The following is a 12,784-nucleotide window of genomic DNA, read 5'->3' as shown; positions in this document are numbered from 1 at the left end:
GGAGTGGGGGATGTGTGGCACTACCTGCGATGGGGGCTATGTGGCACTATCTACAGAGGGCACTAAATTTATGGGAGTACAAACCGGGTGGCTAACTTCTATTTGGGGCTATAAACAGGGCCTAACGTCTATATGGAGCACAAACTGCCATTTTCTGCCATTTTACTGCCACTGTGAGATCCTCCGCAAAGGGGCCTACTAAGTCTGTGTCGCCAAAGGGCCCACATAAACCTGGAGCCAGCCCTGCATAGTCTGATCATTGGCCAGTGTAAAAGGGCCCTTAGTTAGGATAACTAGTTATCATCTACCCAATTGGCATTGGGACCCAGAAGATTCAAGTTATGTCTCTGCCTTCTGTGCCAATTGGACAAAAAATGCCTACATGGAGGCAAAAAAACAAAAACCCGACACATAACAACCCATATGCACAACCCCTACTGTTGATTTCAATAAAATGTCAATTTTCATACAACACTGCTATAATAATAGTGTGAGACATGCATTTTTTGTAATGAAAAATATGTTTAATAGCAGACCACAAGGCACAGCCCTACAAGAATCTTTAAAGCACTCATTGGAAATATGCAATAATGACTTGCTACCTATGGGGGCATTTCAGTGAATGGACAGGTTCAATAACTAGGATTCGATTGGATCATAATCATCTGTTCTTTATGTTATAATGTCTCATTTTTTCTGTGCAACAAGGAAAATATTGGCATAGCTATCCGTAATGTGGGAGCTTGAGGTCTGATCGGGGATGTCAAAAAGCTCCATATCCTTAATACTGTAACCCGCATCTATAACAGCGTTCCTCACTGTCTGTTCATCTAATGGCAGACAGAAGAAACTCTTCTCTCCGACCCTATAAAAGGAATCTCCAAGGACACCAATCAAAACCAAGTGTCCTCCAGGCTTCAGCAGGGTTGTGATATTTTTCAGGGAGCGGCAATACTCATCAATATCACTGCAGGCAGTTTCTAAGCATAGCGCTGTGATCATGCAATCCGCCAGGGGGATTACTGAGGGACCCAATGGATTACTTTCTGTTACATCACACTTCTGAACTTTCTTGATTCTTGATCGTAATTTGTTCTCTTTTTCGACCCAATTGTCTCTACTTTAAAGAGATAATACAAAAAGAAAAAAAATCATGACGTGAAGACAACAGAGAATCCAGATAGAGATAATTGTAACATCAGATCTTTTACTACCTTGTTGTGCCAATAAATGTTCAGGTGGGTCTCCAAGATTATTCAAGGCGAACATCAGTGGGAACCCCAATGATAACTAAGATAAAAAAAGCTCCTGCAATTTCAGAGATGTCTAGGTGTTCTTTAGATGTTCACCTTAGACCATTGGAACCAATGGAACTTCCAAAAAAAGCTCTATTTTGGAGATTCTAAAGCTAAGGCTACTGCTACTGGACTCATAATAAGGTTGTCCCATCTTCTCCATGGGTTATGTGCTCATGTACAAGGCTCCCACTTCATTGGGGTATATACATTAGCAAATACGGGAAGGGGAGGCCACATGAGTAGCTTCAGTGCATCAACTGGGGCCTAAAACCTCAAGACTGTGCAACCTTTGCATTCAAATATTGTTAGTTCTTTTTAAGGAATCATAAGCAAGGCATAAGGGTCTCTAATGTATTAAGTTGGGCTACCACTGCTGTATATGAATTATTTTTACATGCTTTATGATTTAGTTTTATATTTATAGTTATGAAAGTATTGTAGGCACATGATCTACCTGTCACCTTCCAAGTCACAAACTGTCTTCACAATCTCTGACCAATCAAAGGTTCCCGGTTCTCTTCTTAACCATCTCTCTAGCTCCTGCCTATTTCTGTCTGTGAAATCAGTGGCAATGATATGAGGAAACGATTCACAGGCCGAGAGGAGATGGTAAATTGATGGTCCAGTTCCGATGTCAACCAAAACCTCTCCTTTAAGGCCTCCTGAAAAAAAAAGAAAGTAAAAATATTATAATTGATATTAGTATCTATATTAGGTTCTTCCAAATAGGACTCAATGGACGAGTCATCAGTCTGATCAGAGGAAATCTGACCTCTTGGATGCCAGCAGATCACAAGAAGTCTCCAATGAGATAAAAAGGTAACCACTGATCTTTGTAACTCCCATTTCCAAGTTATACAAACATGGTCCATACCACTATATATAAGGAGATGTATAACTTATACCCGCTGTACATATATAATTATATACAGAAGATACCCAGGTTATACCAGCATGCTCCATATCACTATATACAAGAAGATGTATAACTTATACCAGCTGTACATACATAATTATATACAGAAGATGCCCAGGTTATACCAGCATGGCCCATATCACTATATACAAGAAGATGTATAACTTATACCAGCTGTACGTATATAATTATATACAGAATATACCCAGGTTATACCAGCATGCTCCATATCACTATATACAAGAAGATGTATAACTTATACCAGCTGTACATATATAATTATATACAGAATATACCCAGGTTATACCAGCATGCTCCATATCACTATATACAAGACGATGTATAACTTATACCAGCTGTACATATATAATTATATACAGGAGATACCCAGGTTATGCCAGCATGGCCAATATCACTATATACAAGAAGATGTATAACTTATACCAGCTGTACATATATAATTATATACAGAAGATACCCGGGTTATACCAGCATGCTCCATATCACTATATACAAGAATATGTATAACTTATACCAGCTGTACATATATAATTATATACAGAAGATACCAGGTTATACCAGCATGCTCCATATCACTATATACAAGAAGATGTATAACTTATACCTGCTCTACATATATAATTATATACAGAAGATACCAGGTTATACCAGCATGCTCCATATCATTATACACAGGAAGATGTATAACTTATACCAGCTGTACATATATAATTATATACAGAAGATACCCAGGTTATACAAGCATACTCCATATCACTATATACCAGAATATGTATAACTTATACCAGCTGTACATATATAATTATATACAGAAGATACCAGGTTATACCAGCATGGCCCATATCACTATATACAAGAAGATGTATAACTTATATCAGCTGTACATATATAATTATATACAGAAGATACCCAGGTTATACCAGCATTCTCCATATCACTATATACAAGAAGATGTATAACTTACACCAGCTGTACATATATAATTATATACAGAAGATATCCAGGTTATACCAGCATGCTTCATATCACTATATACAAGAAGATGTATAACTTACACCAGCTGTACATATATAATTATATACAGAAGATACCCAGGTTGTACCAGCATGCTCCATATCATTATACACAGGAAGATGTATAACTTATACCAGCTGTACATATATAATTATATACAGAAGATACCCAGGTTATACAAGCATGCTCCATATCACTATATACAAGAAGATGTATAACTTATGCCAGCTGTACATACATAATTATATACAGAAGATACCCAGGTTATACCAGCATGCCCCATATAACTATATACAAGAAGATGCATAACTTATACCAGCTGTACATATATAATTATATACAGAATATGCCCAGGTTATACCAGCATGCTCTATATCACTATAAACAAGAAGATGTATAACTTATACCAGCTGTACATTTATAATTATATACATGAGATTTACAGGTTATACCTTCATGCTCCATATCACTATATACTAGAAGATGTATAACTTATATCAGCTGTACATATATAATTATATACAGAAGATACCCAGGTTGTACCAGCATGCTCCATATCACTATATACAAGAAGATGTATACCTTATACCAGCTGTACATATATAATTATATACAGAAGATGCCCAGGTTATACCAGCGTGCTCCATATCACTGTATACAAGAAGATGTATAACTTATACAAGCTGTACATATATAATTATATACAGAAGATATCCAGGTTAATCCAGCATGCCCCATATAACTATATACAAGAAGATGCATAACTTATACCTGCTGTACATATATAATTATATAGAAAAGATGCCCAGGTTATACCAGCATGCTCCATATAACTATATACATGAAAATGTATAACTTATACTAGCTGTATATATACAATTATATACAGAAGATGCCCAGGTTATACCAGCATGCTCCATAGCACTATATACAAGAAGATGTATAACTTATACCAGCAGTATATATACAATTATATACAGAAGATGCCCAGGTTATACCACCATGCTCCATATCACTATATACAAGAAGATGTATAACTTATACCAGCTGTATATATACAATTATATACAGAAGATACCCATGTTATACCAGCACTTACCTGGTCCAAATGTTTGAAAGCATTTTTTAAGGCGGAACGTTAGAATGTCATCTCTTCCAGATCCCAGACTACAGAATGAGGCTAGATATGCTTTGGGGTCAAAGCTGGACTGATATATTTCCCCTCCAGTAAAATCCATCTTGAGACACGGGAATGATCTTGTATGCAGACAGATGTAGAAGTAAGCACTGACATAACCCTGATCTCAGCTGGAGCCTTCACAATTAATTATTAATCAGGTTTTGACATTAATATATGCGCACATTCCATGAGATCTACACACGCCAAGGTTACTCAATACCCAATAACAGTCCATAAACTGCAAGTCATTGTCTCTTGTGCAATAATATCCTAGTGATTGCATCTATGTAGCAGAACTTGTATACCCACATAATATCTCAGAGGTGTAGTCATGGATGAATATAATGGTCACGGGGGGGCTGGTGGGGCCCTGGTTATGGGTGCACATAAATACAATGCCCTGTCAATATACAAAATAAAAATAAGCGGGTTTAAAGCCCCCAAAATAAAATTAATATTAATTAAACACTAACTTATATGTACCCCAAAATGGTGACAAAAAAATATTTCCTCCTCCTCTAAAAAACAGGGTCTCATACAGCTATCTCAATGAAAAAAGTTATATAAATGTCAGAATGAGGGAAGGCAAAAACAAGAAAATTAGCTGCAACGTCAAGAGGTTAGTAATTATAATGAATGCAGATAACTTTGTTAAAGAAACCAAATTAAATCACCACTTATACAATTATGTTACCCAAAACAACATCAAAAAGTCAAAGCAGAGGTTAATATCCTTTGAGAACACCTGTTTGTCAAGCTAAAGTGATTGTAGTGATATGAAGGGGATTCAATACATTGTTTTGATGTGTGTGTGTATATATATATATATGTATATATATATATATATATATATATATATATATATATATATATATATATATAGAGAGAGAGAGAGAGAGAGAGAGAGAGAGAGAGAGAGAGAGAGAGTATTGTGCAAAAGCTTTTGGCAGTTGTGGAAAAATGCTGCAAAGTAAGAATGCTTTCAAAAATAGAAGTGTTAATAGTTTTTTTATTTAATAATCAACAAAATACAAAGTGAATGAACAGAGGAGAAATCTAAATCAAATCAGTATTTCGTGTGACCACCCTTTGCCTTCAAAACAGCATCAATTCTTCTTGGTACACTTGCACAATGTCATGGATTTTGTAGGATTAAATTTATACCAAACAGGTGATAATGGTCATCATTTTCACGTGTAGGTTAAAACATTAAATTTAGTGCAGCACATCATGCTTACATCCGTTTAAAATCGAAAGATGTCCAGAAGGGCCATCATCTTAGAACTGGCAGAAACCAGTGGGACCCACGTACACTCATCTACTGTTCGGAGAAATCTGGCCAGAGGTAGTCTTCATTGAGAATTGCAGCCAAAAATACATACCTTCAACAAGAAAACAAGGCCAAGCAACTCAACTGGGCACAAAAACATAGGAACCGGGGTGCAGAAAAATGGCAGTAGTTGCTCTGGACTGATGAGTCAAAATGTGAAATATTTTGCTGTAAAAAAAGGCAGTTTGTTTGGCGAAGGGCTGGAGAGCAGTACAATAATGAGTGTCTGCAGGCAACAGTGAAGCATGGTGGGGGTTCCTTGCAAGTTTGGGGCTGCATTTCAGCAAATGGAGATAGGGATTTGGTCAGTATTAATGGTATCCCCAATGGTGAGAAATACAGGCAGACACTTATCATCATGCAATACCTACAGGGAAACGTCTGATTGGCTCCAAATTTATTCTGCAGCAGGACAACGACTTACAGCAAATGTCATTAAGAACTATCTACAGTGTAAAGAACAAGGAGCCCTGGAAGTGATGATATGGCCCTCACACAGAGCTCTAATCTAAACTTAATCGAGTCTGTCTGGGATCACATGAAGAGAAAGAAGTATTTGAGGAAGCGACATCCACAGAAGATCTGTGGTTAGTTCTCCAAGATGTTTGGAACAACCTCCCTGACGAGTTCCTTCAAAAACTGTGTGCAAGTGTATCTAGAAGAATTGATGCTGTTTTGAAGACAAAAGGTGGCCACACCAAATATTGATTTGATTTATATAGACTTTCTTACTTGTCCATCTCTGGTTATATAGTGTCACGGTCAGTTTGTTTCCTTTGTTGTATGTTTGTGTCGTTCATTGTATATTTGTGTCCTTATACTTGTCTACTCATGGTTGTATACGTTCTTTTCTTCAGTTTGTGTACATTGCATTGCCTCTTATCTATTTATGGTCCTTTGTATTTATCTGGCCACACAGACAGTACTGAAAGCCCCCACCTAAAATGTGTATAAATACCTAGGATATGTTGTCTCTGGTTGGTTAGCCTTAGCTGGCACCATGAACAGGATTGGTGAACAGCAACCTTTGGTCGTCATCCCAGAAAGGGTTGTATATTAGTGCAGAATATACGATAGAATTTCCGGCACTCAAAAACTCTTTCCTGAATCAAAATTGTTTTTATTTGCAATCCACAGACATAAAGATGACCTTCTGGTCAGAACAATATGACTTTCCTCAAATCCTATGTAACATTAATCAAAAGGATAATTGTAATAAAGTTATTTTCATATTAACACATGTCGTAAGAAGTCTAATTTCTATTCCCTAGTATTCTGACTCAGAATTACGTAACATAAGTGTATCCAAATACCAACAGCATTACATTCATCCCTAAATAGTAATAATCCAGTATCTTTTGAAAATGTACTAGTGTATTAATTTAAATCTATTTAAATGTCCTCTATACAAGTCTAATACAACAGGGTCTCAACATATAAATCTTACCGGATTGCGTTTGTATATAGGAGAATGCGCTTGTTGCAACATTCGCCGCCAGAAAGGAAATGAGCGCTACTGACCCGTATCCGACCTTTTAAACCATTAATTAATGCACAGCTGCTGAGATTATGATGTAATATCCGTTTGAACTGGTCCTGCATCGACACAGTGTATCCACTTGAAGGACTGCTTCCGGAAATATTAATCGCCTTCCGTGGACACAATCATACACATAGTCATAATACAATCTCAGTGCTTAAAAAGTTATATCAAAAATGTAAAATATAATACTAGTACAATTGCACTCAAATCTCGTAAACGTAAATGCCATATTCCAGGATTACCCTAAACAGAATAGAATAAAATTAATAAGATAACGGAAATTATGTGCCTAATCGATTTGCTCATTTTTAGTTGGGATCTTTTAACCCCTTAATACCGAAGGTATTTTAAACCTTAATGACCGAGCAATTTTTTAAGTTTTTCCATCGTCGCATTCAAAGAGCTATAACTTTTTTATTTTTGCATCGACATCGCTGTATAAGGACGTTTTTTTTTGCGGGACAAGTTGTATTTTATAATAGCACCATTTTGGGGTACATATAATTTATTGATTAACTTTTTAATAACTTTTTTTGTGGGGTACTGGAAAAAAACAGAAATTTCACCATTTGTTTTGCGTCTTAATTTTACGCCATTTACTGTGTGGTAAAAATAACATAATAACTTTATTCAGTGGGTCGTTACGATTGTGACGATACTAAATTTATATAGATTTTTTATGTTTTCCTACTTTTACACAGTAAAAACACATTTTTTTCAAAATTATTTGCTTTTGTGTCGCCATATTTTAAAAGCCATAACTTTTTATTTTTTGACCGATGCAGCTGTATGAGGGCTTTTTTTTTTTGCAGGACGACTTGTAGTTTGTATTGGTAGCATTTTGTAGTAGATGTGATGGTTTGATCACTTTTTATCAAATTCTTTTGAAGGCAGGGTGAACAGAAAACAGCAATTCTGGCGTTGTTTTTTTATTATATTTTTTACAGTGTTCACCGTGCGGGTTAAATAATGTAATCATTTTCTAGATGGGTTCGTTACGGACGTGGCGATACCAAATATGAGTAAGTTTTAACTTTTTTTCATAAAGTATTTTGTAAGGGGAAAAAGTTATTTATTTTTTTTCTACTTGGGACATTTATTTATTTATTTCAAACTTTATTTAACTTTTTTACTTTATTTTTAGTCCCACTGGGGGACTTTACTGTGCAGACTTCTCATCGCTATTATAATACATTGAAATACTTCTGTATTGCATTGTATTATTGCCGGTCAGTATAAAACTGACAGGCACCTGTTAGGTCATGCCTCTGGCATGGTCTAACAGGCAATCACTAAAGGCAGGACTGGGGGCCTTTGTTAGGCCCCCAGGCGGCCATAGAACCCATCGGCACCCCGCGATGCTCCCGGGGATGCCAGTGGGATGAGAGAGGGTGCTCCCTCCCTCTAAAATTACTCAGATGCGGCGCCCGCTATTCAGCACCGCATCTGAGGGGTTAAATATGATCGGAGAACACTGCTAGTGGTCTCCGATCGTTGTCCTGAAGCCCGAGGCTGTTGCTAACAGCACGGGCTTCAGCAGCACCCCGCACAATGCGGGGAAAGTTCTTCTGAAGTGCCGACGTGGAAACGCGACGCTTCAGCAGAACTAGCCTGAACGACCAACGTAAAAAGACTATACTCTGGTCGTTAAGGGGTTAAAGGCTGAACTATTTATTTGTATTGTTATAGGACATATGGTTATTATCTGTCATTTCAACAAACTTTGCATAAATGAATAGGACAGGCTATTATAAGAAACGTTGTAATATATCTTATCAGTGTAACTAGCCTCTTTATGCTCTTATCTGGCTGATTTCCTGCTCCCCCTCCCACTGTTAAACTGACTTTCACTCTGAAAATTCAGCTCTGTCCATCCCGAGTCGGACTGCAGCTCACATGTATCAGATTACACAAGTCCAGTGGTGTAGCTATAGGGGTCGCAGCGGCCGCAATCGCGACCGGGCCCCAAAGCCAGGAGGGCCCGCAGCCCCCCACACCACATCAATAAAAAGTTACTATAGTAACTCGGGCCGCAGGCCGCTGTTACTATAGTAACTGACAGTACTTCTTCCTGGTTCCAGAATCGCAGCGGAGGTCCTAACGTCACAGCGCTATGCGCCGCGCATGACGTCACAACGCTATGCGCCGCGCACAACATCGTGATCCTGGATAGAGTCAGGACAGAGCTTCCGCCGCGGCTGAAGAGGAGGGTAAGATTAATATACCTGTCTGCTGAAGCTGATTGGCGGGGTCCGACTCCCGGGAGCCGGCCAATCAGCTGTTTTAAAGGGGCCGCAGCACTCGTATGAGAGCTGCTTCCCCTTCATTCTGGTCACTTCATTCTGGTCACACTGTGAATCCGTGTCGGAGATTCACAGTCTGAGCGAGTAAGGGAAATGAAGGGGAAGCAGCTCTCATACGAGTGCTGCGGCCCCTTCAAAACAGCTGATTAGCGTGCTCACGGGAATCGGACCCTGAACCATCAGCTATTGATGGCCTATCCTGAGGATAGGCCACCAATGTTTAGGGACTGGACAAGTCTTTTAATCCTACGATCTAGCAGGCTTAGAGGGCCCATGAGACAGGATCACAGATTGTGTGATGCTGTCTGCTGGGCCCTGTATCTAAGCCAATCACATGGTAGGCTTAGATACATGGCCTATGTGTGATCCTGTCTGATGGGCCCTGTATTACTGTATAAGATTACTGTCTGCTGGACCCTGTATTTAAGCCTACCTTGTGGTAGGCTTAGATACAGGGTCCCACAGATAGTATCACACATGGGCCCTGTATCTAAGCCTAACACATGTGTTACTAATCGTTTTTTGTGTGTTTTCTTACAGGTTCGGTCGTTGGACTACGTCGGATTCCAGGACTACTTCGATGACGGCTTTTTTTATTATCAATAAAATGGTTAATGAGTGCAGATAGTGCAGAATCATGATTTTCCCTAAGTACCCTTAGCCGGAATTGCAGGGGAACAAACAGCTTGTTCTCAGGAAGGATCTCCCGGGAGCTGAACCTTGATCAGCCGCAATTTCAGAGACTAAATCAGAATCAATAGAGGAAATGATTATACCTGGAGGCAAAACACAAGCAGGATCTTCCTCCGAAGGAGGGCTGCCCTATAGGTGACCAAAAAGTTGAATCTGGTAAAAAATAACGCCCATCGAGCTTGTCTCGGGTTTAGCCTCCGGGCAGATTCTAGGAAAACCAGATTCTTGTGGTCGGTAAGGACCGTTACCTGGTGCCTAGCCCCCTCCAGGAAGTGGCTCCACTCTTCAAATGCCCATTTAATGGCTAAGAGTTCGCGGTTGCCAATATCATAGTGACTCTCAGTGGGCAAAAACTTCCTGGAGAAGTAGGCACAGGGGCGGAGATGGGTGAGGGACCTGGTAGGCTGGGACAAGACAGCCCCCACTCCCACCTCGGACGCGTCAACCTCCACGATAAATGGCTCAATTTGGTTGGGCTGAACCAGCACTGGGGCCGAGATAAAGCACTTCTTAAGGACCTCAAAAGCCTGGACAGCCTCAGGAGGCCAGTGGAGGAGATCAGCACCTTTGCGAGTGAGATCCGTAAGAGGCTTAGCGATGACCGAGAAGTTAGCAATAAATCTCCTGTAATAATTAGCGAACCCCAGGAAGCACTGTAACGCCTTCAGGGAGGCAGGTTGGACCCATTCCGCCACAGCTTGGACCTTAGCGGGGTCCATGCGGAATTCATGAGGAGTGAGGATTTGACCCAAAAACGGTATCTCCTGCATCCCAAACACACATTTTTCGGTCTTAGCAAACAGTTTGTTTTCCCGAAGGGCCTGGAGCACCTTCCTGACATGCTCAATGTGGGAGGACCAGTCCTTGGAAAACACAAGTATGTCATCAAGGTACACTACAAGAAATACCCCCAGGTAGTCTCTTAAAATCTCATTTATGAAATTCTGGAAGACCGCGGGTGCATTACACAACCCAAAGGGCATGACGAGGTATTCAAAATGACCTTCGGGCGTGTTAAACGCAGTCTTCCACTCATCCCCCTCTTTGATGCGGATAAGGTTATAAGCCCCTCGTAGATCAAACTTAGAGAACCATTGGGCCCCCTGAACCTGATTGAAGAGGTCAGGAATCAAAGGAAGGGGATACTGGTTCCTTACAGTGACCTTATTCAAGTTTCGGTAGTCAATGCATGGCCTAAGACCACCATCCTACTTCCCTACGAAGAAGAAGCCAGCACCTACTGGAGAAGTAGAGGGGCGAATGTAACCCTTGGCCAGGCATTCCTGGATATACACTCTCATGGCTTCACGTTCGGGACAAGAGAGATTAAATATCCTACCCTTAGGGAGCTTAGCTCCTGGTACCAAATCAATTGCACAATCGTATTCTCTATGAGGTGGTAACACTTCGGAGGCCTCTTTAGAGAAAACATCAGCGAAGTCCTGAACAAACTCAGGTAGAGTGTTCACCTTCTCAGGGAGAGAAATAGAATTAACAGAAAAACATGACGTCAAACATTCATTACCCCATTTGGTAAGATCCCCAGTATTCCAGTCAAACGTGGGATTATGCAACTGCAACCAGGGAAGGCCTAAAACCAAATCGGACGATAATCCCTGCATCACCAGTACAGAGCACTGCTCCAAATGCATGGAGCCAACAAGGAGTTCAAAAACAGGGGTATGCTGTGTAAAATAACCATTAGCAAGAGGAGTGGAGTCGATACCCACTACCGGGACAGGTTTAGGCAAATCAATTAATGGCATAGCTAGAGACATAGCAAATTCCACAGACATAATATTAGCAGAAGACCCTGAATCCACGAAGGCACTGCTGGTAGCAGACCTACCACGAAAAGAGACCTGAAAGGGAAGCAAGATTTTATTACGTTTCATATTTACGGGAAATACCTGTGCGCCCAAGTGACCTCCCCGATGGTCACTTAGGCGCAGAAGTTCTTCCGGCTGCTTATTCTTATGCCTAGGACAGTTGTTCACTTGATGCTTGTCATCCCCACAGTAGAAGCAGAGACCATTCTTCCTGCGGAACTCTCTACGTTGTTGGGGGGACACGGAGGCCCCGAGTTGCATAGGTACCTCCAAGTCTTCCGTGCAAGAATGAAGCAACGGAACCTCGGGAGGCATCATGGGGGAGTCAGAGGAGAAAATACAAACACGTTCAAGTCGTCGTTCCCTGAGACGTCGGTCAAGTCGTACCGCTAAAGCCATAACCTGATCTAGGGAGTCAGAAGAGGGATAGCTAACTAGCAGGTCTTTCAGGGCGTTCGACAGACCCAACCTAAACTGGCACCTTAAGGCAGGGTCATTCCACCGAGAAGCTACGCACCACTTCCTAAAGTCAGAACAATACTCCTCAACAGGTCTCTTACCCTGACGTAAGGTCACCAGCTGACTCTCGGCAAAGGCAGTCTTGTCAGTCTCGTCATAAATGAGCCCGAGAGCAGAAAAGAAAAGTTCAACGGAGGA

The 12,784-nt window shown here is 40.4% G+C and overlaps 1 protein-coding gene across 1 annotated transcript; it reads right to left on the bottom strand.

The window, feature by feature from the left end:
- Positions 1–502: 502 nt before the first annotated feature.
- On the bottom strand, positions 503–4,569 carry LOC142662517 (indolethylamine N-methyltransferase-like). The gene is made up of 3 exons (XM_075840726.1): positions 4,349–4,569; positions 1,753–1,960; positions 503–1,120 (listed from the first exon to the last, which is right to left on the bottom strand). The coding sequence occupies exons 1-3, from the start codon at positions 4,485–4,487 to the stop codon at positions 688–690; spliced, it is 780 nt and encodes a 259-aa protein (XP_075696841.1). The 5' UTR covers positions 4,488–4,569; the 3' UTR covers positions 503–687.
- Between the last annotated feature and the right edge of the window lie 8,215 nt (positions 4,570–12,784).

Source organism: Rhinoderma darwinii, chromosome 10, assembly GCF_050947455.1.
Source record: "Rhinoderma darwinii isolate aRhiDar2 chromosome 10, aRhiDar2.hap1, whole genome shotgun sequence".
NCBI lineage: Eukaryota > Metazoa > Chordata > Amphibia > Anura > Rhinodermatidae > Rhinoderma > Rhinoderma darwinii.
Note: the sequence above shows the minus strand (reverse complement) of the source record. Positions and strands in the feature narration are given on the sequence as shown.

Excerpts from the sequence above, each read along its gene's own strand:
- LOC142662517 (XM_075840726.1), bottom strand. The coding sequence starts at position 4,487 with ATGGATTTTACTGGAGGGGAAATATATCAGTCCAGCTTTGACCCCAAA. Across the intron at positions 1,961-4,348 it reads CTTTCAAACATTTGGACCAG|GAGGCCTTAAAGGAGAGGTT; the intron begins GTAAGTGCTGGT and ends TTTTTTTTTCAG. Across the intron at positions 1,121-1,752 it reads TGTGACTTGGAAGGTGACAG|TAGAGACAATTGGGTCGAAA; the intron begins GTAGATCATGTG and ends ATCTCTTTAAAG.